At 41.2% G+C, this 26,674-nt stretch overlaps 1 protein-coding gene across 10 annotated transcripts in view; it reads right to left on the bottom strand.

Moving 5' to 3' along the window:
* Positions 1–26,674, bottom strand: part of DTNB (dystrobrevin beta) — a 218,432-nt gene that overhangs the window by 106,772 nt on the left and 84,986 nt on the right. For all 10 annotated transcript variants that reach the window (XM_067294496.1, XM_067294497.1, XM_067294500.1 and 7 more), the window contains one exon: positions 2,504–2,581. In XM_067294496.1, the coding sequence (XP_067150597.1) occupies positions 2,504–2,581 (78 nt within the window). The remainder of the gene's footprint in view (positions 1–2,503; positions 2,582–26,674) is intronic.

Below are 26,674 nucleotides of genomic sequence, written 5' to 3'. Positions count from 1 at the left end.
ACATCTTGCTACTTGTCATCATGTGGGACAGGGTACAGTAGGCTAGATGAACCTTGATCAGTGTAAGCATGAAATTCTTGTATCTTCAAAACCCCTGTGCTAATGTAGAAGTCTTGTCATAAAAATTATTCTTTATAAGCTAATTAAGCTGAAACACAGCTGTTGATCTAGATGCTATTCCTTAGTGCAACAGTGTACTGTAAGGTCTATATGACCAAGAAAACAAGTTGAAAGGCCAGGCTGTAGTAGCCAGCCCTTTTCTAGTCTTGGATTAGTGCTTGATATGGTATTTTCCTAGCTCTTCATACTGAATTCCCCTTCTCAGATTAAGGGAATAGGTAGGCTGGGCCCTGTCCACAGAAGAACAGAAGCATAGCTGCAGATGATGATGTGAAAGACATATCCCGAATGAGTTTCTGGATACTGAAAGGAAAAAAAGCGTTTCCTTAATTAAAGTGTACCTTAGGATCAGTATCGGTACTTGGCAATAAAGCTGATATAGGTTTCATCTTCTCATTTGCTCTTTTAGTAATAAAGTATTTGTTCACACGTGTTTGAACTGAAGTAGCAACTGGAGAACTTATCTGTGGAGGATTGCTTCACTTCCTCCGTCTGAGATGACCCTGCAGAATATTCAGTACTAGACTCACACTTCACGTGACTCTGTCTCCTGGTATTTCGCAAAGCAAGAAACATGGAAATACTTGCCTTGGACAATCTTGACTCAAGGTTGACTCTGTCCTCTTCTTCCAGATCAGACCTGACTTTCATACAAAATGCACTAAACATTTAAGAAGGAAAGAAATCTCTAAATGGAAGAAAGCAGCAGAATGAATAGTTCCTGGGACTACATTATTCCATGAGACAAAAAGGCAGCTGCTATGCCCACTGACCAGCACAGAAACTAATCACATGCTGGGAAGAGGTGAAACATTGATGAGTTAGAACATGACGAGATGGCAGTGGTATCAGGAAGCTCTCCCTACCAGACAGGTGAGATAGTCTTGATGACTGTGGAATTAGATGTTTTTAAAATGCAAACTGTCCAGGTTGGATTATTTTAATCCATGGGAAAATTTAGTTAAATAAAGGAGCTGAAAGTAAGAAACAATTGGCTGGTTGGTCACTACCCAAGTTAATTGTTGTTGTCCATGAGTCAGAACTGAAAGATGCTTATACCATTTCACTCTCTAAGACCTTTTACACAAGAGGACGAAGAGGTGCAGGAGAACCTTGTGGACACTGCTACTCAGGAAATATTTCAAGTTTGTGTGCATGGAGGATACGCAAGCCTAAAGGTGGATCTTCTCTGCTACACATCTGAAGAAGACAAGTGTGTTTGCACTACAGTGAACAGACTCTGACCCTTAATAAAGGCTAAAAGCTGGACTCAATGCCAGAGCAAATCCAGTAAATGAGAAAACGTCATGGGTCATGCTGCTGTAAGGACTACCTACATGAATTCTCTGTAAAGCACAGTCTTTGGGAAATGTCCACTCTCTCAGCCTCTTCGCTCCTAATTCAGCAAAAAGCATATTTGAAGTAATACAGTGGACTGCATAATGTGTAGAGTTTAGACACTACTTTGAATAATTTATAGACGGATTTTGAAACAGTTTTAACATAGCCAGTTCAAAAATAAGTAAATAACTGACTTGTTTTGTCTCGGAAAGTAGAAGGAAAGTATTTGGATCTTTGCATAGTTTTGTTTGAAGGACTGCTGCTGAAAATGAGGGATTTTGCTTGTTTCTTTAATAAACCTTGTCAATAAAATATAAGAAAATCTTTTTAAGTTCATTTTCTCATTCCCTGCAGGGAACTCTAATTAATACACAGCTTTGGACAAGTAAAGTCTCCAGTGAACCACCTTCTTATTTTCCCTAGCATATCATAACAAGAAAGAAAAATGCAAATACATGATCCAACTAGTTTTCGGTATGTTGACGTACGTACATCTACACCATAATTTACATATATAGAAGGAAGTAAGTGGAAGTCCAAATTCAACTCAAATTTAAAACGTATCTAATAGACATGGGCAACTCAAAAGAACTTAGGTAGCTAAACTCCGCTCAATGTGGAGAACAGGCATCAATAAAGGCAATGAAGCGCACTCATTATCTGAAATGTCTAAAGTAGAAACAGAATTACTATTAAAGGCTTTGTAAGCAGAGGTGCCTATGATACAACAAGACCAGCCTTTCTCACAACAGCTTTGGAAGTAATGCCCTATTAAAAAAGAACAACAAAAATCTCTTTAGTACTATTTAGATATTTCTTCAGTCACACTTATGTAATAAAGCATACTCCAGTAAAAGAAAATCATTCTTCGGCGACAACAAAAAGAAGCGCTGCAAACAATTCCTTCTGAGTGCTGCATATGTACTTTGAAGTGGCAGTGGAATTTGAAATATATTAGAAGAGCCCTAGTGATACAAAATCCATACTCTGTTATTTTTAACTCTTACAGAAACAAGCAATAAATATTGCAAGGTATACATACCTTTTTGTTGGTGTAGGTGCTCCAGAGGACATGTGGGTCACCATGGTGTCGTTCATGTTAGTCAGAGGTCGAGGAGGACTAAAATAGAAATGTTTATTCCAGTTAGTGATTTGAAAAAAAACAAAAAGGAAACAAAACTGCTAATAGGGAAAATTACTGTTCTCTGTAACAACATTAGGTCAAAAAGCAAGAGCAGAAAATGCTTTGCACAACAGTTTTTAAAGAGCTTGGTCTACTGTATTCAAATTACTCTTCAGAATTCAAGTGCTACATTGAGAGCTACATGAAGATAAAACCAACATTTATGATTATATAATTGACCTTTAGTATTGTTTAATAATTCAAACAAATGTAGAAACCCTTCAAATTAGGGGGATTATTTTATCTATTGTAAGAAGTAATCATATATACAACGATCACATATGCTGTTTGGTTTTTATTTTTTAATAAGTTAATTTAAAGTTAGTTGGAAGATTCAAATTGACAGAGCCTAGAGTTCTTTAATACCCTCAAAGATAAAACCATGGAATGACATTTCCATCATTTGTGTTTTTAAAACCCTGAAAGTTTTCCAAACGCTGCAGCGACGTGGGCCACCCGTGCTCTGTGAGCACGTGCCTGCAAGGGGGCAGGAGGGACCGAGCAGCCCGTGCCCTGGCCACCGCCCGGCCAGCTCGCCCCGGGAATTCGAGTCACCGAGAGAGCAGGAACACAAGAGGAGCTATTATCACAGAAATATTTGCCCACGTTTCCCTCTAGTGATATCCAAATACAGCTACCATCCTTCAGAACAAGATTTTCAAAAATGCAGAGTTGTATGTGCACAGATAAAAGCTCATTTTCCACATTAGACAAAATATGACTTGTACAAGACCGCAATGGAGAAAACTGTCACATGCTTTTCTGCATATCTGTTTGGAAAATTCGGCCCTAAAACCTTTACTGCTTTGTATTTGCCATCATCTTGTCATTCACTTACAGTTAGGCTTACTGTAGATACTAACTCTCACAAAGTTCAATTTTATACAATACAGTAGTGAAGAATACATTTGACCTAATAGAGGTTATGCAGTTTTTGGCTTCGTTGACATTCCTAGTGTCAGCTGCAAAGAGCCTGCTTCTGTTTTGGACATACGAATATTAGGAACTGGCTTAAGACTAATTAGCTTATTTCAGTCAATAGCTTCCAGCACCCATTAATCTGGAAAATCAAACACAACTAAAAAAAAATTACCTAGATATCAAACATATAAAACCACAAAGAACATTCTGTATACGACTTGCAGGACTTTTTTTTTTTTCATTTAGGATTTGAGTGCAAATGTTTTGGAGAGCTCAATCCTCACTCAGAACAGGCTTGTCCAGAAATAATTATGCTGTTCAATTCAATATTCCTGTTGTTCTAAATATAATGTTATACCAAGAAATGATTTAGTCATATGATATTTACTGAATGTGCTATTTTGGAAAGGGAACTTATTACAGTACAAAAAAGCAGAAATGCAATTATAATGCACTGGAAATCTTATTAACCTGACAGAGGCGATACATCGTAGAACATTTGGAAGGTTAATTTTGTTAGTATATAGTCTATTAAAAACAGTTCAATAACAGTGCTTTCTCTCTGCCCCTTTATCTCCTGTTTACTTCTTCTTGACTGACTATCAAGAATACTCTGTCCGCATCTACAGTGTGAAGCTTTCCTTCTTTCCCAAATATTTTCTTATCAACTTTGCATTCTCCTGCACACTATAAAACACTATGTGTGGCTGCAAGAAAAATACCTAAAACAACAAGGTTTTTCAACCAAAACTCTGTATTTTTCAGCAACAAATATTGCTTCACGATTTCTTTGCGTATTAGAAATGAAGCAGGCTGTTTTCCACTTTAACAGTTTCCTTAAACACTGTGCTTTTAGACACAGTAAATACCGCTTCAGTATTAATAATAACTGTGGAGTAAGTGAAATTAATCCTATGGTATTACATTTCAGTGGAAGGTACAAAGCAAGCTCACAGCAAATTGTTTCTGAGACACCAAAGATCAGATTCCAGAGTGCTGCCAGCCTTTAATGAACGTATCGTGCGTATATGAAACAGAGTCACAGCATCAAGAAGAGTTGAGGTTGGGTTGGAAGAAACCTCTGGAAATCATCTAATCCAACCACCCTGCTCAGAGCAAGGTCAACTAGAAAAGGTCAACCTCTCTGGGTAACCTGCTCCAGGGCTCAGTCACCTTCACAGGAAAGAAGTTTTTCCTCATGTTCAGGTGGACCTGCCTGTGTTTCAGTTTGTGCCCGTTGCCTCGCGTCCTGTCGCTGGGCACCACTGAAAAGAGTCTGGCCCCATCCTCTTGACACCCTCCCTTCAGATACTTGTACACATTGATAAGATCTCCTCTCAGCCTTCTCTTCTCCAGGCTGAACAGGCCCAGCTCTCTCAGCCTTTCCTCATAAGAGAGATGCTCCAGTCCCCTAATCATCTTTGTGGCCCTTCGCTGGACTTGCTCCAGTAGTGCCACATCCCTCTTGTACTGGGGAGCCCAGAACTGGACGCAGTACTCCAGATGTGGCCTCAGCAGGGCTGAGGAGAGGGGGAGAATCACCTCCCTCCACCTGCTGGCAATGCCCTTCCTTGGCCTTCTTTGCCACGAGGGTACATTAGTGGTGGCTCACGGTCAACTTGTTGTCCACCAGCACCCCCAGAACCTTCTTGGCAAAGTTGCTTTCCAGCCGGTCGCCCCCAGTCCGTACCGGTGCATGGGGTTATTCCTGCCTAGGTGCAGGACTCTGCACTTGCCTTTGCTGAACTTCATGAGGTTCCTCTCTGCCCAAGTCTGCAGCCTGTCGAGGTCCCTCTGAATGGCAGCACAGCCTTCTAGTGTATCAGCCACCCTTCCCAGTCTGGGATCATCAGCAAACTTGCTGAGGGTGCTCTTGGTCCCATCATCCAGGTCATTAATGAAGATGTTAACAGTCCTGGCCCCAGCATCGACCCCTGGGAGACACTGCTAGCAACTGGCCTCCATCTGGACTTTGCGCTGCTGATCAGAACCCTCTGAGCCCGGCAGTTCAGCCACTTCTCCACTGACCTCACTGTCTGCATCCTGAACCCTACCATCTTGTGGTCTCTGCAGCCAAGGCTGCCCCTGATTTCCACATCTCTGACCAGTCCTTCCTTGTGTGTAAGGACGATGTCCAGCAGACCACCTCTCCTTGTCAGCTCCTCAGTCACCTGAGTTAGGAAGTTGTCATCAATGCACTCCAGAAACCTCCTTGATTGCTTGTGCGCTGCTTTATTGCCCCTCCAGCGGATATCAGGGCAGTCGATGTCCCCCATGAGGACCAGGGCCTGCAAACATGCGGCTGCTTCCAGTTTTCTGAAGAAGGCCTCATCTACCTCCTCATCAGGCAGTCTATAGCAGACACCCACTACAACGTCACCACGCTGCTCTGCCTGCCAACCCTGGCCCATAAGCTCTCAGCTGGCCCCTTGCCCGTCCCCAGCAGAGCTCCCTGCACTCCCATTGCTCTCACACATAACAGGTAGCTCCCCCTCCTCGCTGTCCCAGTCCAGCCTTCCTAAAGAGCCTGTGTCCATCCACTGCAGCAATGCGGTCGTGAAGAGTGACAGATCAAAGAGTGACAGCACACACATACTCCCTCATAGTCCACAAGATGCATAAAACATAGCATGAATTTTTGCAGAATTAATTTTAGTTAATGTATCTTAAGTAACAAATTTTGCATGAGGACACATTTTCCATTATCCCACAGAAGTTCACCTATGTCAGCCTACTATTTGATTCAAGGATAATTCTTTATTTTATTACAATGTTGCTTTTATATGACTCTTAATAAGAAAATGGATATTATTCACCATGTGCAATATGTTTTTAGTATCATTATGAGACATTTCCACAGGTTCATTCCAGTTCTATAAATACCGGTGTCCTCAGATTTCCAGCTAAATCCCTGCTCACAGTGATAAAGGCAAAGAAAAAAATTAAATATGAACATCTGGTTGAAAGATTTCTGTTTTCAGAATTCTGTCTTCTTTACCACACACAATAAAGCCTTTCCCAGTCCAGACCATTTCTTGAGGCCATTTATACATTCTAGTGAATATATCTGCAGTAAATCGCAACACCGTTAAGATGGCATTATAGTTTCTTGCATAACCAAGACAGAAAAATCATATTATTCTTGAAATCAGGAGCATGATGTAACCATTCAAACAATACCAGTGGAGAACTAAAAGAGCTTCTGTTATGATAGTAGGACTTTCAGTGCAGGTCAGCTCTATTTTATCAAAACTTCTAGTTTAAAAGGAACATAACTGAATTCCCCTTCTGAGATGCTCATGGTAGTTGGCATCTGCTACAGCCTATCAAGCTAAAAGAAGGAAGACAATATTCCTGAATCAACTTCAGAGGAGACATATGTCCTGCTTTGATAACCTCAGCAGAAATTCTGACTATCCAGGCATCTGAGACATGAGAAATCCTCAAATCATAGCTGTTAGGGAAATTCAGAATGTGCATGCTAATGGGAAGTGCCTCATCTTGTTGATGTGTTATGTGTGGCTTTTATGGAGATCTCAAACTGAGCAGTGAATCCAATAAGAAGTATATAAAATGGCTGCTTTTTAATAGGTGAAAATATTTTGAAAATGTATTGAAAAAATTGTTTATAAGAAGGCCAGATGAGTGGATAATCCTTTGGGGAAAAATTAAAATTCATGTCTTAACTTATGGCCCAAGCAATGGGGGAGGGCAAGACTGAAACATGAGAGAATTTCAAGGAAGCCTGAGGTTAAAAAACAGAAGTATATATCCCCAAACCAAAATTTTCTTCCAAGAAAGTAAATTATAGGATGAGAAGTTGCAGACAAACTGGCTAAGTGTTCTCACAGCATGAGAGTTGGATGATACAGAGAGAAACGTGTCTTGGAGGCAATCTGAAATGCAACTGCAGTTTTGTTTGTTCTCTTAACCTATGAAACTGTTTTGGATTTTGCAAATCATTTTTTCCTTTGCTTTTGCCTTAGCATTTGTCTGTCATTAAGGGTGGTTTCAAGGTGGGTGGTAAACGCTGTCAGTTCTTTTTGAATGGGCACAACAATCTCCAAAACTGACACCCTCATAAGCTCCAGTGAGCTCTTGGAAGTTGGTAACCTATGTTGCAGGAGGTATTTTACATAAAATGCCTTCTGTGTTAGAAGAGAAGCCCTCCGGTGACTAGCATCAGCTGGATGCTCCCTGGCATGGAAGAGCACACTGGGGAGAGCGTTGCAAACATAATGATGTCCTGGAAAGTCTGTAACCGAAACCTGACTGCATTACCAGAGAGAAGCAGATACTCAATCCTAAGAGAAGTGAAAGGAAGCTTGTAGTTATCAAAAATGCATTTTGCAAGAGTCATGTACTATTAATGCTGCTTTCTGATGAGTTAACAGAAATAAAAAGTTATGCAGAGTATTACAGGTGAAGGAGGGGGAGGAGATTCCACCCTGAGCAAAGGAAGAGGGAAGATGTAAATCCAGGCAGCCCCCGTGCAAGCTGCCCAACGTAAGGAATAACGTAACTCCGCTCCCCTCCCCTCCCGCACACAATCAAACGGAGATATCAGAACAACCAACAGACTTTGAAGTAGGCTAAGAACAGCTTATAACTTTGTTACAAAACTTCTTTTGTTAGGTTAAATTTTTCAATTTTAACTTGCAGAGCATTTAAAGTGGATTTAATCAGTCTGGGGTACTCTTGGGAAAAAAAGCATCTAAGTAAAAGCAGCATCTGTAGGGAAACCTCTGAGGCGCCTGCCACTTGGGGCAAACGTGGTTACAAGAGAAGTCGAGATATCATACTGATTCCACCAAAAATGCCAGCCTTCATTTCACCTAATGGTTCTCCTTCTAACACGCAGGCGCTCCTAAACCATCCCAAAGCTATGCTATTTCTGCCATTAAATCTCTCCTTAAATTATCCTTTGTCACGATGCTTACAAAAAGCGACAACAGCTAAGCAGCTGGGGAGGTCACAGGTCAGCCTGCGTCGGGGAGTATAAATCCAGACATCTGTATTCCCATTCCACGTGTGAGCTCCAAGGTTTACATCACATAAAATATCAGGAGCTTGAAGAACATTGCAACGTCCTCTGTAAAGCTAAAAGTGGTTACGTTACTTTGCACGCTGCCCATTGGCACCGCAGTAAGCGCGAGCCCGTTCAGTCATCCCATGATGTCTGAAACGCAGTTGTTCCGCACGGGATGGGAACGAGGAGCATCTGGGGAAGTAACAGGGCTGCAGGCTCAAGGACGGGACGAGGACTGACCTTGACAATCGTTCTGGGCAGACGTATCTAGCGAGGGGAGCGCTCCTCTGGCAAGGGAGAAGTAGAAGAGAGCTCACGACTTCGGGTACTCCTATTATCACGGTATCCTTGAGTTTAATTCATTTGGACTATAACCAGGGACCATATATTCTTACGTATGCGAGCATTGTACCGTGTCAGAAGTTCACCCGATGACATTTCCAATCTTTATTCAATGTTTTGTGCGTAAGGCCCTCAGTGTCTTTTGTTATGTGCGATATACAAGACAGTATTTTGCAGGTGCACTGCCAGCCCTGTGGTAAGTGCCAATATTTGCTTAATTATCTTCCAATAATGCCTGGAGTTAGTCTATTCTTTACTGTAATTTGAGATTGAATTAATAGGGGTAACTGCAAACTTTAGCTATAGGATTTACACAGGTACCAACTGAACAGATACAAAATCTTGCATTTATTTGCTAACTTTATAGCCGAGTTTGAGAACCTGAGACGTTCCAAACTAATAAAACTTCATAGTGGATTGTTATTCTTCGCTCCGATAGTGCTTAGGAGCCCGGCCGCAGCCCAGGCTCTGCGCCTCTGCAAAGGACAAAGCTGCTCCAAGCCTCGAAGAATTCCAGTAAAGACCAGCCCAAAACAGGGGGGAGGCACAACCCAATGTTAGGGACAGGAAACTCAAAGATCATACTGGCATTACGTCACGATACACTACAGACAGCAGCTGAGCAGAATCTCTGCCTATCGTTGTTCTGTTTTACAGACATGCTGACAGAATTCAGAATTTTAAGGCAAGATTTAAAGGAAAACAGTCAGTTTTATGGATATTTATGGGGGTAAAAGGTAACATAAAGTTCTAGGTGCAAGGTGGGCTGGCATCGCAGGGACCAGAAACTGAAGATCTCAGTATCTTAAGAGAAGTTTGCCTAAAGTTACACAGAAGAATTGTAAAAGACTTAGGAATAGCACCCAAATCCATACTGAATCCAAGTTCAGTTTATTAATCAAACAAACCAGAAATAAATAAAGGCTGATGAAACATAGTTGCATATGACTGCAAAAGTAAAAACATCCCAACTGGCATGATAGTCCTTGGACATTTCTCAGATAAGGTGTCAACTGGAAGAAACGTAAAAATGAGATAGATTCTCTTTTCTGGGAGCTTTATAATTTCCTGTAGAGCAGTTTAGGAAAGGACAAGTCATTGTAACTCACTTAGAACTGTTTGTTCCTAACAACACACAGTATTAATGGTTTTCTGCTTAATACTTCCCTTCAGGTGAGAAAGACGCTGACTATAAAGTACAACCTGATTTAATGTAATTCTTATTTTCTCTTGCATAGCATTTTCACAGAAGCAAAGAAACGACATTTCTTTGCTTAACAACTCTCAGAAGTCCTCTGGGAGATTCCTAGGAGCAACCATGTGAAAACTAATCTCTGTCTATTATAATGCGTCAGGAAGCATTCAAAGGAACAGAGGCGTGACCTGCTCTTCTCATATCCTATTCCTGGAAGAACTATGTCAATACATTTTGTTAACAGTGCAATAATGCACCTACTCTGTCTTAGCTTTGTTTCTCAGGAGAGACTGAAAAGGATTTCTCCAAAGAATAATCGTGAATTAAGTTACCTACAGTAAGGCCTATCCGCATGTGTTAGCAGTGCTATTCAGGTATTCCATAAAAATAAATGTTGTCACCGTGGTGGTTTAAAGTGACAGAGGCAAGGCTGCGCCCCAAAACATCTTTCCAGTTATGGCAGCTGATCTAATAAAGGAGATTACCTCCCCCTGAACCTCTTTAGAAAATAAGTCTACTTGCTGGTAACCACAATTATGTAATTCCATCTACAAGATTTTGATTATTTAAAGCTACAGTTGCAAAAACACATTTTGCTCAATACATACACATATAAATACACAACATACATTGCAAAAACCATGAGTCAAGTCACCACATTTTGCCTTAACTTTAACGCACGCGTGTTTGGCATTTACACACCACTGCAGTCAAACCACTTGTACTGATGTTCGTCCAAGGAATACTGTTGGTTTTGGCACAGAAGCACACGCTAGCTCCAAAACTCTCATGATATAACAACTGCATCCAGATTTGAGACCACATCATTGAGGACACTAAGCCAGTTTATCATTCTAACAAGAGTTCAGGCCAAATTTCAATAATCCTGGACTATTTTCTACTACCATCACAACCTCCTTCCCTCACAACAAGCTTAAATACTAAGTGTGTGAGCACACTGCGGTTAAGCTATGTCCAGAGTTGTGCGCAGAATTTTTTTTGTTTCCCCCAAATTATCCCCTGAGCTTTCAGACTGCAGAGATGGATGGAGCTCATTCTTGTGCACCTGACTCCCTCCCTTATTTTGCAAGCTTAGTGCTAACACTGACGGGAACATAACACTGAAGTTCTTACAGTGTCACCAGTTCAAGCCATTCTAGGGATTGTTCTACAATACATTCTGGCAAAACACACTTCTTTTTCATGGGATCCTCTGCAGCACTATTCTTAGCTTGTTAATGCACTTGGCTGAGGAACTTCAGGCTGAATGCTCATTATTTCCATCTCTCACACAGTGCCAAACCATGGATGATCCAGCACTACCTATTCTGACTTACGACTGAACTATTGTTGCAGCGGAACCCAGAAAAGACTCAGTGATATGATGAATAGCATTTCACCAGCAATTTTTGACTACTGGTAGGTAGGGATGGCTCCTGAACGGTAGTTTGCAGGATGGAGACACTTGTTATATCTGCAGTTGCTTTAGGATTTGTGCGAGGACCAGCAGTTCCAGTACAGGACCACTAAGGAGGACAGCCTAACCTGGAAGGATTACGTTGTTACCCCAACCTGGGACAGGCAATGGGGGTTTTGGTACCTCCACAAGAAGAAAGAGACTTTTACATAGATGCACACATAGCTTAACTTGACACTTCTTTATCTGGATGCAAATAAGGAGGAGGTGATACCACTCTGAAAGTGGGTTGATATTATCAACTGGAGATGTCTCCCGTTTTAGGTTTGTGGCACATCAGTGTGGTATCGCATGTCGGTTGTTGATGCTGGGATAGTACCAACTTATTTCAGACTATAACCTTTTCACAAGTGCTAGCTAATTCATTTAACACAACAGATAATGTATAAAGCCATTTTTGGTACTCACAAACTTGCTGGTTTTCTTGCCAGAGGAGCATGTGGAACATGTGTTGTTCCATCATTAAGCATACACTGATAAGTTCATGAACACCAGCACAGAATGAATCAGAAAGGTATATTATGCTTGATGCTAGGAAGATATACCATTTATTTTGTTGGAAGAACATGGACCTTATTCACACCAAAGAATGTGGTTATTAGTGGATTGCCTGTGCTTCTGGCTAGGTAAGGGGGTCTTGTTTATCTTTAAGATGATGACACAAAGGATCTATTACTACTGTTTTGATTTTTTAAACTTCCTTTTAGGACAATTTTATTCTATAATAATCCAAAAGCCAAAGGAGAACATATTCTTCCAGGATAGTGTATAAAGGAGATTGTTTGTTATTTTTGCTAGTAAGCTGAGGACCCTACCAAGCAGGGGGAAAGGAAGCAAGTTACAGAGGCAATTGCTTGAAATGCACCTTGCCTGGGAATCTCAGCATCTATATGGAATTTCTCCTGTTCAAAAATTTCGTATCTGTCACAAGTGAGACCAGGCCTGGTATATGCTCAAGACAGAATGCAGTACAAGGATATTGGGTTGCTAATGGGAGAACTGGATCTCTCCCCCACCCGACATGATGTCAGACACTGCAAAACAACAGAAAGGCACTAATGTCACCATGAAAAGAAAGTCTATCTATCAAATCCAGGCCATCTAGGTCTAGTGCTAGCACCTATACCAGTATACTCACGCGAGCAAAGTGACAGTGGGATCTAAATGGCTAAAGAGAAGGGTGGAAGGGGGTAGAGGGTGAGATGTGGCAAGGAAATGGTTAGTCTCCTCCCTCACTGAATGAGAATAAAGTCATTTTACTATACGCAAAGCATGCCATAAGGATGATATCGATCATACAGTTGAAATCTTTCCCCCTTACTTTGCAAACTCAAAAAACTGTAATAAAAACGGCAGATACTATTTACCAGGTTAAAAATCTAGAGCCCACTACAGCACATCACCTTTTCAAACCGTTTCTGGCAAATCTTCACAGTGTGTTTCAATGGCCTGATCCAGAGCCACCTTGGCCTCATCTATATCAGTAAATTAAACAGTGCTGGGGAGCCTTCCAATATCCTGGAATGCAATCGTCTACTCGCTTAAATCGCTAGCAGACAGCTTTGGCCTGAGCCAAACAGCTCTCTCCCAAATAATTCCTGGGAATACTCTGGGAGTTAGTATGAGCCAGGAACTATTCCCAGGGAGCATTTCAGACGAGGCCCTGCTCTTTCAGAAGATAAGGAAGATTAACAGTGTGTATTTGACCGTTCTGGGCCAGCTGGCTTCAGTGTCAAAGAACAGTCCCAGGCACATTCAGACTAACAGCGTACACGGCACTATGACTCAGTCGAGAGCTTATTCCTTTGACTTCGCTTCTTCAGTTCTTCTCTGATCTAAAAGCCACACAGCCTTTAATCAGATATTTGCCAGGGGACATCGCTCGATCAGCAACAGTGACCCAGGCCAAGCCCTGGCATTAGCGGCAGCCGGCAGGGAACCCACAGACTTGCAGCAGCATCCTCACCCCAGGGTAGACAATCTCGAGTTAACCGGAGATTTCTGGCACTGCTCAACAGCCTGCTTGATCACCCTGCCCCCAGCATTACCCAATTACAGAATGGCTTTCGAATTTCAGACGCTTCATCCAGAATCATGCTCCCTTTCCTTTTTATATCAGAGGTAACCAAAAGCCTGCTGTGCTCCTCTGCCCCCCAGCAATGTGCCGCATAGGACCCCGTATCTTTGGTCTGATCTGGGAGGATCTGCAGAAACAGAGCAGTCTGCATGGGGTTCATCACTAATATCAAGTCATTATAAACCTACGCGTGCTCAGGAGGCAAGTGGTGAGTAAGCGGACGAAAAGACCAGAACATACAAGGTTCATGTTAAAGAATGCCTAAAAGCGAAATACAATCTTTGACACAAATTCAGAAGCTACGTACATTGACATGTATTTCAGAGCTTTGTGTGCAAAGGGCAAAGAGTCTAGGGCAAACAACGTACATAGCATGGCTAACTGTACAATATGGACATACATTAAATTAAAAGAGGAGGGCTGGCACTAGCAGATAGGGATGTTGTGGTAAGCTGTGGGATACTGAAACCTCAACTGGCTTCAGCAGTAGTCCACAGAACTACTTTCAAATAAGATTAGGTGAAACCAGTTTCAGATTACTTCCTAAACACTGTCCTCACTGTTCCACTCCATGTGTCTAAAGAGTTCAACAACTACTTGAAACACTTTTGGAAATAAATTGTGCCAGCTACCTCCTTGCCTTGGAACTCATCAGCCTAGACATTAGTAGGTCACACCATACACTTCCTAACACCGAGCACTAGATGGGCCAATTTTCTGCCCAGTGTCCTCTCCGCTGAATAAATTTGTTCTACCGTTTAAGAGGCATGTTGTATGAACTCTTATCCTCTAATTACTGTAGGGTGGATCACTAAATAGGAGAAAATAACAGAAAGACATCTTTGACAGTGTATTATATATAACTAAGACCATAAATAAGACCCATTATTTATTATTTAGATCTAAATAATGATCTCAGGCTGCCGTTTTCCTCTGACTACATGCTTGAATAAGTAGAATATAAAAATCAATACATCTATTCAACAGGATGCATTGAAGGCAGGCCAAAAAGGAGAAGGAAAAACTATTTAAAAATGCAAAAGCTCATAATGAAAAAAAAGTACACAAAAAACCCCCAAGTAAGAACATCGCAGAAATACCTTTTTCATGGAATTAAAGGGTTGGGAAAACAACTCTGTAAAGGACATGGAGGTTCATGACAGTCAGCTCAACAAGCATCCCTGGTGTGATGCTGGATCAAAACAGCCAAATACAATAATGTGCAAAAGTAGGAGAGCAGTTTCTGGGAACTGAAGGTTTTCTATTGCATTTGGCACTGCAAGAATACTAATGGAACTGAATCCAATTTCAGGAACTACAATTCAAGAGGGTTGCTGGAAATCAGGGAGGGTTCAGGGAAGAAACACAGGAACAACTGAAAGCTGGAAAAACATGCCTTATACTGAGAGTACTCTTGGGTGGAGTTTGGATTAAGAAACAAGAAACTACCCCTGCTCCCCTTAAAGAAAACTTGAAAGTGTTACCCTGCTTTAAATCAGGAAACCCTGGGGTTTAAAACATGCTGCTGCAATGAGCAAATGTTACAGAAGCAGCTTTGCTGAGATCCAGGTTTATCTATTTGTTAACTCTTTCAGGTTGGATGTGATCAGCTTCAAATAAAGCAAGGGTATTTGGATGCTACTCGGAGCCTGGGTGGTCCATGCGTTCGCTCCAGCCCCGCTGCCCACGGCACCGGCACCGCGGCTCCCCGCCGCGAGCGCAGCCCGAGCCGCAGCACAACCCGAGCGAGCCGCTGCCGGGCAAACCCAGGGGCTGCCCCAGGCTGGCGGGGAAAGGACTGCGAGCACTAATTTGGGTTACCGAAGCGAACTGACTGCCCTGGAAGCCGTGCGTCCGAAGCTGAGGGCGCAGGCTCGGAGTACGCAGTGCCGTGCTGTGGTCATGCAGGTGAGCATAGGAAATATCAGAAATGGACTCTGCCCTGGAAAACAGACATTTAAAAGCGTGACAAATTTAGCTCCAATTCATCCAGAGGCAATTTGCTACTGTCGAAAGGGAGCTAAGTTGCTCTTAGGAATTACGTGATGCAGCTTTTCAAAAATCGCTTGGCTTGACTTGCCACAGCTTAACCACTTCACGCAACCGTGTCCTAAACAAGGTACCATCACTTTATACTGTGGCATTTCCAGGTAAAACTGCACTGGCTCCCCAAACAAGGGTAGACATGGCCGCAGGGCAACCGAAAACTCAGATCACTTCTTACGTCATCTTTATTCTAGTCAAGTACTTATTTTATCTCATCTGGGACCTGGGACAGCAGCGACACAACCTCAGTCTTCAGCTTTGATGTCGCCAGCGAGATCCCCTGATAAATTACCAAAAACCTCCAGCACAAAGTGGGAAATTGTTCCCCAGCATTTCTGTTGTTAAATAAAATGAATGTCTGTTTATCAAAGTGTGCATCACCTTTAGGAAAGAAAAGGGATCCAAGTTTCTGATGCCTGTTTAGCGTCTTTGCTGAGCAGGCAGCAAACAAACAAAAGGGGAATAAGCTGCATTTACGGGAGAGGTTAATCAATTCACCGTGCAGTCCGAACAAACTTCAGAATGGAAATGTACTTCTGGTCATCACTGAAACGGCAAAGAACTAGATATAAAACTCTCTGCAGCCCCTTTACCAGTTCCTAAACTATCTATAGTATTGCTTAACTATTTCTGAAGAATCATTATATTGTTATTAAAATAATTTATATGACTACAGTTTCAGGAAGGCACAGAGCATTTTTATATTGCACAGATTGTTCTAAAATTCCAAGTATGATACGACTGTCAGCAATTCTTCATTGCAACGCACTACTTTCTGACAGTGTATTTAAAGGAAAAATCAGGAATTATTTAAAAATAGTTGCTAATACTCCTCCAGTGAGAGCCCCAAGGGCAAATACATCTATGGATATGCTGAGCCAACATTTTTTCCCCTATAAAGAAAGAACACAACAACAGTAGTATTAAATTGGATATCACCCTCCTATTCCCATGCAATCATGTGAGCGACTTTCAAAAAATTTTTATGCATATGTTACAGATTAATTACTGTTTTGTCCTCTTTGTTATTTTAAACAAAATGGCCAGTGGCCTGTTCTCATCCTATTCAAAAATGTTCTTTTAATTTTGGATTAGAACTGAGTAATGTAGCTCTGCTTCCTCATAATATTTTGAGCTAAGTTTTCTAAAAGCCTTTATGGAGCTTCTGCATCTATTTTTCAGCTATGACTAATTTTCCTACTGCCACTAAACAGTAATCCAGCCAAAGCTATCTTGATGCAAAGGGAGGCAGAAAAAATATAATCCAAAGATTTACGTAAAAAATGTATAATCCAAAAACAGCAGGCTGAATATTTGCCAAAAGGAAGCATTTTAACTATGTTTGGATGTTGTAATGTTTTATTACCTTACTCGTTACCAAAGGTGTGATAACGACCTCCTGTCATTCAACCTGGTTTTTGGGTGGGGGGACCCAAAGGTTTCATCATTTTGCTCTGTCCTCTGGAAAACTGTAATTTTAGACTATTTTAATTTTACAGTGTTTGTAGTAATTTAAAAGTAGTTTAGGGTGCATGCTTCTGTTAAAATGATCAGAATCAAAAGCAACAGTAATGCTAGAAAGTTAAAAACTAATCACAAATCTGAAAATATATACAAATATTTCACTGACATTTTTTTTAAAATGACAAGTACTCAGGAATAGAAATTCCTGAGCTCTGTAATAACAGCCAGTGAAAATATACACAATGTTTGTTTCTGAACAATTTTACTATGAAGTCATCACTGTTTTTTATATAATAGCCAATTTATTTGTATATAGAGTCTCTAATAAAAACATTAAAGAACATTCTTCTGCTGACTGGCATCTCTAACACATAAATGGAATAGCATTTAATGCTTTTAGACACTGACATAAATATGAGTTCATTATTATGTCTATTTATTTCTAGTAATTTGAAATACGTACATTACTTCTCATGATAAAATGTCACAGTAAATTCCAGTGCTTTCCACTAAAATGGCATATTTTTCTGAATAATCTATTAATAATAATTCTTATTGTAAACAAGCCATACAGCAAGATATTACTTTATAATGACTTTGTTCTTGCGCTGTTAGAAAAATGACTAACAGGAAAGCTGGGAACGAAGCAGGCAGCGAGTCACCAATTACAGCTGCTCAATCAAACACCCCGCGCAGGGTCCCTCTCCCGGCTCTTGCACAATCTGTTTGCAACAGCCAGAAACAAATAAAACCTGACAGCACGGTCATGCTAGAGCTCCGCTGCTGGCATCGCTCGCCGGTCTGTAATAGCTCGCCACAAACCACCGGATAAAAGGTTACGTTTTAAACGGCATCCAGGGAAGTTAACTCTGCCGTAACAACCAGCTCGAGGATCCCGAGAGCATGCAAGACCTGGCGGAGGTGTTTATGCTAAAGCAGCAAAGCAGCGAGGAACGCAAACACGCCAAACCTTTGTGCTCCGTAGCAAATGTCTCTCCCTTCTCCTCGGAGCAGGCATCCTAATGCGCTGCACGGCGGCCGTCTCTAAGGAAACGGAGCCGGCACGTGACCCAGCATCTCCTGTGCACAAGGTATTTCAGTCTGCAGAATGTTTTTGGGTTAGATAAGGCAGGCAAGAATGAACTGTCCAGCAACAAAAGGACTGTGGATTTTTTAAATCGACCTAAAATATCTGGATCCACGTGAAGGTGAAAAGCAACAGACATGCCCATCTTGCTATCAGCCAGAAGCAGCAGAGAGATGCACGTATAAAGTTTTTCAAATAATAAAGAATACTTTGTATTTCAGCCTCTACATTCTTCCTTTAAACGAATTAATAGAAAAGTATAAAACTTACTCTTCAAAATATAATATTCATTACGGGAAACACAAGCCTAACACGGGAGATTCCATCCCGAGACGTGCTGGCTCCTGCAGGCAGGACGCTGCAGCCCTGGCTCCTCATGAGGCTGCTCGCAGGCAGCTGTGGCAGGTCCCACGTGCAGCACAGAGCAGCGTCTCTCCTTCGTAAATTCTGGGTCCCTGATTATTTGCAATTTAGACGTTTGTGTTTTTAACGTTCTCAGTGGATCAGACTTTTTCCCATGTCAAGAGGACCAGAGGATCAACATCAGTAAATCTAAAACCTTAATATTTACAGCATTAGCAAATGATGTCTTACTGACCATAAATAAACATGTAAAAGAGCCATTGACATAACGTTCTCAGTAACACTGAAGAGCTACTTTAAATTTAAAAGCAGAGTGAGAAGTGAAAAAGAAAAAAGGAAGCAAGAAAGGAAACAGCAGCAGATCGGAAGGAATAGAAACAGAGACGGCAACTAAAATATAAGCACAGATCTAACCAATTTTCACACAGCAATACGCAAACTCCTGTACATTTTAAACCAATGATATAAAAACTAACATGATTTATCAATTTTATGTATAATAGAGACTATTAAATCATGTAGTCTGACCTCCTGTATACCTAAAATTATTAAATTTCAGCCACTTACTCCAACATCGAAACAAGCTGTTTAGGTTTGTCTAAAGCATAACTTCAGCAAGTTTGCAGCTAAGGTAACAAAGAGCAAAAGTCGTCAGTGCTTCCCTTGCTAGTTTATTCCATTATTGTCTTGACCATAAAAATTAGACTTTTAATTTAAATTTGTTTGGCTTCAGCTTCAATTGCTTAAGTGTTAAAAACATCTTAGCTCCTTTTTCAAGTATAAAAGGAATTATATCTAATGCTCCATATTCTGACCGTCCCAGAATAAGGGCATTATTTCCAGAACCTTGACTGTGAATACAGGTATTGTAAGAAGTTAAATTATTATTAAAAAATTATTGACAATACCGCAAAACTTGATATCTCATAACTTGATCCCTTAACATAATATCTTCACAATATCCCATTGTTAAAGAACAGGCAGGAGTTACCTATTAATACTGTAAAAAGATTGCGATTTCTATACACTATAAAAAAACCCAATAACTATAAATAAACCCCAAAAATATAGACCTATAATCAAACTATTTAGAGGTTCCTATTCTTTTTGCTGAAAAATGTCATACTATCCTTCGGTCATCCTGAAATCAAGAAGGGACTTATCTCAACTTGCAAAAAATATGCGTACTCACAGAACAGCAGATAAAAATTAAACCTAAACTTTGACCCTCTCTCCTTGAAAATCTTTCTAGATCAGGAACAACAAAACGCATCAGTTACACAGAGGCTGCGGGGAAAAGGATCGCGCAGCATCAGCTGCTTAACCACTAACCGATAACCGAAGCCCCTGAGGGCGTCCAGCACCGTTCAGAAGTTGCTGTATGAAGCTTCTCCTCCCCTATGCAGTTTAAGAAAGCATTCTGCGTATTTAAATACGTTAACATTTAAAGGACAAATTGAAGCTAGTGCGAAGTGCAATTTTTTGCGTTTGCTGTGAAGAACATTCATCATTAAAATGAAGTTAACTTTCTAAAAATCTTAAGGATGCAAAGACTTTTGTTTGCAATTATGTTAAAGAACTGCCAACTATGCATAACACATCAGACATTCAAAACATCTGATGGATTAGGCTTCGAACAAACACAAAAAAAAATTACCTGGTGAAAATTAACTGAAATTCATTAATAGTAAAACAATCCTTTACCACTAAACTAGTTGTAGTTAAAGGAATCAGATCTGGACTATGTTACTGAAAGAAAAAGATTAACTGTGCAAAACATCTCTTAGGCAGGGGAGTATTTTTCTAAGTTACACAGTGTCTAAAATCATACTTGGCCATACTGAACCGCGGTTACAGCACGGCCTCTGAGACAAATTATTAGCCCATCGCAGTATTCTCGATTCTGCAGCTGGGGGAAGGGCAGTATCACATTTCTTTCCTCTACCCAATAAAAAAAATCTCCTTGCCAGGTTCTTGTCATCAGATAATATACTGGGAGGCCCTTCTGGAAGTCCAAGAGCTGCTGTTGTAAGAGCATGGTACTTTCACTTTCCTTCTGCACCGGCAGGCTCGGGGAGGAGATGGCCTCTCCCACGCCGTCTGCGCCGTGTCCTCCGCTCCCTCTAGCAGCCCACGCTACAGACTACCCGAGAAGAGCACCTGACTAATTAGATGGTCTTGGCTAACGACCTGCTGTCGGCATAGCACAAAATCAGCTGTATTCCGTTATGCATCATCCTCAGGTACTATGGCCGATGGCGTACAGACAGCTTTTCAAGGAAGTTTGGCACATCATCACCAGAGAAACCATGTCCCCCATGACATCTCATCCTCCAGGATTTTGGCCAACTCTGCAGCTTATGTACATATTAAATGTACCAGGTCCCTAAGAAAACTGAAGCCAGGACAAAGATAGATTAAAACTCACATTTCCTTTCCGGCATTACCTACTTTAAAGTACTGTAATTTTTCACATAAGGCTTACATGAAGGAATATGTTTTAAAAAAGTAAGAGGATAGCTCCCCTCAGAAGCTAAAAGAAGGAAGGAAAAAACACGAGACTCAACAGACTGGCTATAATAAGTGATATCAGTTGTAGGTTCCTTTACCAGTTCAACAAAGTCAGGGGCAAAGTCCTGCATCTTGGACAGAGTAACCCCGTGCAGCAGTACAGGATGAGTGACCACGGACTAGAAAACAGATTTGCAAAAGGGCACCTGGTGGTCCTGGCAGACAACAGATTGCACATGAGTTACCGCAACCTCAACTGGACTTAATAATTAGCAAGAGTGTAGGACAGCACGTCGAGGGAAGCGATTCTTCCTCTCCGCTCGGTCCTGTGAGATCGCATTGGGGGTACTGCGCCCAGTTTTGGGCTCCCCAGGACCAGACAGACACAGACGCACTGGAGCGAGTACAGCAGAGGCCATGGGGACAGTCGGGGCTGGAGCACGTGGCATGTGGGGAGAGGCTGAGAGGACTTCGGAGTGGAGGAGAGAAGGTTCAGAGGGGACCTTACTGCTGTCCATGACTACCTCAAAGGAGGAGAAAGAGCCTGACTTCTCAAAGGTCCTCAAAGGACAAGGCACAATGTACACACAGTGCAAGGAGGGATGTTCCAGTTAGGTAATAGGAAACATTTTCTCCACAGTGATGGTGGTCAGACGTTGGAACAGGTTGTCCAGGGAGGTGGTAGAAGCTTCATCTTTAATGGTAATTATACTTGACTCAATACGATCCCTGAGCGACATAATCTAATTTCAAAGTTGGATCTAACTTCTAACCTTGTCCTGTTTTGATCAAGGGCTTGGATCACGTGACCTCCAGAGGTCCCTTCCAAACTAAATTATTCTATAATTCTAAAAAATCAGTATGGTGGAGCAGATAACACAGGCAAGTTATACAATAAAAACAGCAGCCCACCAATAAAACAAACAGAAGTATTTCAAATGGAAGAAAATTTTTGTTTTGTCAAGGAGAACAAGGACAGCTGCAATCAAAAAGAGCAAGTTATCCACACCTTCTACTCTGAACAGTTCAATTTTAATACTGGCCAAAATGCTTCAGGGAAACCCCCCCCCCCCAAACCCCAAAGTAAATATCAATACCATTTACAGGCCCATTAGGCTGAGACAGTTCCCAGTCATAAGGATTAAAAGCTATTACAAATTCTGGTAAAGAGCTACTACGTGTTAATCCAGATAAACACTTGGCCTGTGTAAAGCAGCAAAATGATTTAGAAGCAAACCTTCGGAAATCGCCAGCGCTCCAAGAACGGCCCTGTCTCAAGGAAGGCATGTGGCTCCACCAGGAATCATTCTCCCGGCGGGAGATAAAGATCTCGCGCACATTAGTTGCTTCTTCAATAGTCTGGAGTCCGATCTGCCGTACACGCCAGGAATGAATTTCAATCTAAGACTATTAAGGAAATGTGCATAGGGTATCAGTCAAATCAAACCGCTAATGTGGAGACACCTAAAGATATTTTCATTCTGAAAAATGATTTTCATGACCACTAGTGAGAATACAGAAAACATCTCCTACACTGGGATGGAAAAGGCAACGTACCGGATGTTGTATTCAAATACTAAACCTAACAGAATATCAAAATCAAGGAAAATACATATTTTAAACATGTTTAGCTTTATAACTTTTTGTAGATTATAATACTACCAGTCTTCTGTTAAACATCTTTAACTTTTTAAATGTATATTTATGTAATTTTGGTAGAAATTCATACACTGTGACAGAAGCAGGTGCTAATCATCAGTAGTGACAGAATAAACATGAAAGTTAAAAATATGTTATCATATTCTAGAAAAATAAACTCATACCAAATGGTTATGCAGATATTAGGAAAAAAACAGCAATTTTGCAAAAAATGCAAAAAGATAAAGACAACAGGATATCAAGACTTCCTAACTGTGTGCAAGCACCAAACCAACAGCAATAATTAAGATGAGCTTTTCAGTTTTTCACATCACCTTCTACAGGGGTGAAATCACGGGAGACTGGCTGGCTGTTGGTATCAGATAGAGGATATTAAATTACCGTAGCCATGAAGGAAGACAGCAGCTTTTTCTCTCCCCCGTTCCCGGTGTTTGCATGGAATTACCTGTCGATAGCCTTTCAGGCTGCAGGCTCAGGCCACCGAAGCCCTGCGTGGGGGCTGCTCCCTCGCCTGCCCACCCAGCAGCAGAAAAACTGGAGTTCGCAGCACCGACGGGGGCTGGCGACAGAGGCGGTGGTGATTTCCCGCAGCGGCGCCCGGACGGCGGCGGCGGGGGCCTGTGCGAGTCTTTTTAAATGCAATAAGGACTGTTAGACCTCAAAAATGTCTGTCAGGAGGTAAACTTTGAAATTATGTGACCTCTCTGGAGTTTTACAGCTACTGTACCAGATTTGAGACTTTTAAAGTGTTATTAGGGAGTGAAGCGCACAGAAAATTAGGCCTGATAAAAGTTGCAGATGAGACAGATTCATAAAGTGGTAAATAATGATGAAACAGGGCAATCGTAGCCTGGATCATTTGCTAAGCTAGGCTCATTAACACAAACCGCATTTTAATAAAGCCAAATGTAAAATTATATATCTATGACATAAAAATGCAGACTATATTTACAGAATAGGGCTGTTCTCCCCAAAGCGGTGACTGCAAAAAAGGACCACGGGCCCGAGGGGACAAGTAAGAAAATCTGTTGGGAGCAGAGCTAATGTGATCCTTGAACATCTACATACAGAGAAGCCTGAGTGTTCAGGTCAGCAGAGAAAGACAAACAAAACCAATGTTTAAGTGGAACATTCTTTAAGAGAAATTTGAAATAAAACGTAAATATTAAACAGAGAGGACGACTATCCATTTGAACAAACCACTATTCAAGAAATGGTATATTAATAACCTCTTGAAATCCAGAATGAAAGCCTTTATGGCAGACAACCTTTGTGAAATACAAATTACTGGGCGCAGTACGGAAGGAAGGTGGTGACATTTAAAAATGAAAGAGATACAGGTCAGACTAACTGATTTAATGTTATCTTCTGACCTTAACTTCTGTGAAAAGTCATCTTTGATATATGTTTGCACTGAATACTGGGAACTTAAGCATATTTCTTTTTCCCTTGCTTTGTGTTCATCTAGATTTTATTTAACGTATTTAAGAAGCTGACTTGCATTAGCAACCGCTGACTGTAAAAGAAAAGATCAGTATTTTGTAGAGTTGTTGGAGGCACAAGTCTCTTACAGGCAGGCTTTCCAGAAAACTTCCCAAACAGGACAGAAAGCTGTGATGTGTTTGCAGCTTTCACTAACATCCAGCAGTCCCTGACAGAGAAACCTCAAATCACAGATGAAGGAATATAAAAATTACAGTAGTCAGATCAGTTCCTGCTCCCATCCAGAGTGAAGCAGGTTCAGCAGCAAAAAGCGTTCTACAGTATTTTGCAAAATTGTTCTGCTGAAAGCACCACGGGCTGGACCACAAAGCCTCTGTGTGCTTTGCTGAGTTCTCTTCAAGTATTACCCTACGATGATGCAAATGCATCACTCCAAAATGTCGTGGCTGCTCTTCAGTGTCCATAATTTGCTTTCAGCAACTAGATCTTCTATCCAATGACAGAAACACGCTTGCACCACTTCTGGCTGCTGGAGTTACAAATGCTGCTTTCGTTAACGACTCATAGGTGACCAGTAACAGTGTATTTCCATGACTGTTTAAAGTTGGCACCGCTGCTATAAAATGGTGGCCCTGCTCGCTTCCTGCCACTTGTTCTCAGACTGTCCCCTCTTTTCTTCTAAGCCTCTCAGGGCTGCACGGGGAACCTCACGGTGTCCCCAGCCCACTTTGCTTTATGGCTGCTCGAGTGCTTCGGCCAGGACAAGGAGATGGGAACGAGCAACTGGGGCAAAGCAGGCCAGCCTCTTCCACGAATTAAAATGGCATACGTCTTTTAGAACCTCATAACCTACCTAAATAACACTTAACAGCATGGCTAAAGACTTGGAAACAGCACTTTTTTCTTACTTAGCTCAGACCAGAGGATGAGGGATGCCAGCTCTCCAGGACTCCTCATGGCTCCTGGGTTCTTCTTAGGTTTGCAGCCACCTGACGGGTTTGAATATGCCTTTCGGCACCCTCCAGGACGTCTTTGGATCCGAGCGTACTGAGAAGGCGCACTGGACGTGCCAGGATCTTCATGGCCTGCTAGTCTAAGCACCATCAACACCTGCTGGTCCTACAGCCCTTCTCCTGCTGCTTTTTCCTTCTGGTACTTCCGCACCGTCACACACTTCCATGGACTCTCTGTTCAGGCCAATCTTACTGCGTCTGCTCCAGGTCTCTGCAGTACGCGAAAGCTGACAAGACTGCTGTAACCGAGACTTATACCCAAGAGCACTACTACATCACTCCGGAGATCTAAACAAGGAACTCATCAATACTATTCATACAATAGTTTATGATGTTTACAAGCAAATTGTTTTTATCTTCAAGCTAGTAACTTCAAATATGCATAATTTGTCATAATGCAGCTGCAAACTCTACAATTTCCCAAACATCTTACAAAGAACAAACTATTTCTTAAGTAAGCTCTACAGCTAAAATGCAATTTAAGCAGAACACTGGTCTCTGCTTGAGGAGAACTGTTCAGCTGGAAAGGGGGCTCACATTTGTCCTTGCTAGTAGAAAAAAAACCCTCAAAATGCCTCGAGTTTGGTGACCAAAGCTCTTCAATACAACACAGATGAAACCTCAATATATGTAACGCTTTGGGATTTTTTTTTCTTTAAAATAGGCTTTCTGATTCCTGCTATATTCAGCTTTCTGGTAGAAAGCACACTACCATTATTTTTTCATTCACCTCACATGATCTCAACTGTCACGCCTCTCCTTTGTAATTAATCTAAATTTTTTTTAAATTTTCACTGTATTTTGATCACACCAGCAAGACAAGTAAGGAGATGAGCAAATTCTTTAATTAGCAAACATTTAAAGAGAAAATTTATTTACAGGTAGGGTTCCTTTGGAATGATTTTATGGTTGCTTACTATAAACTTTTTTTTTTTTGCAATCCTATTTACTTCAAACTAAGCAGAATATAACAAAAAATATTTACAGTAAAATCTGTTCATCTGGAGAACAAGCACCTGAACGTTGAGATAAATGTAGTGGAGAATTCAGTGGTGGAGAAATAAGACATTGTGGGACAAAAGGCATTGCACGACAGACAGAAACTTAGGGTAGATTTCTAAGACAGAAAATATGATTTATATTTATTTGTTCACAATATATTGGAATTTCCTCATTACAGTTGGCAATGCCTCAAGCAATCTTTCTGATTCTGATGGAATTCAGATTTCCTCTCGATTGCTCATTTTCATGCCTCAGAGATTAAACTTAAGGCATATATTGCTTTGCCTTTGGAACAGGTCAAATTACAACAACTGTTGCATGTTTTGAGGAAATCTCCTGTGAAGGATAATTTTGCTTTCTCCTACAAGATCATCTTTTATTCATACTTTAAAATAAAACAT

This window comes from Apteryx mantelli, chromosome 3, assembly GCF_036417845.1.
Source record: "Apteryx mantelli isolate bAptMan1 chromosome 3, bAptMan1.hap1, whole genome shotgun sequence".
Taxonomy (NCBI): domain Eukaryota; kingdom Metazoa; phylum Chordata; class Aves; order Apterygiformes; family Apterygidae; genus Apteryx; species Apteryx mantelli.
Note: the sequence above shows the minus strand (reverse complement) of the source record. Positions and strands in the feature narration are given on the sequence as shown.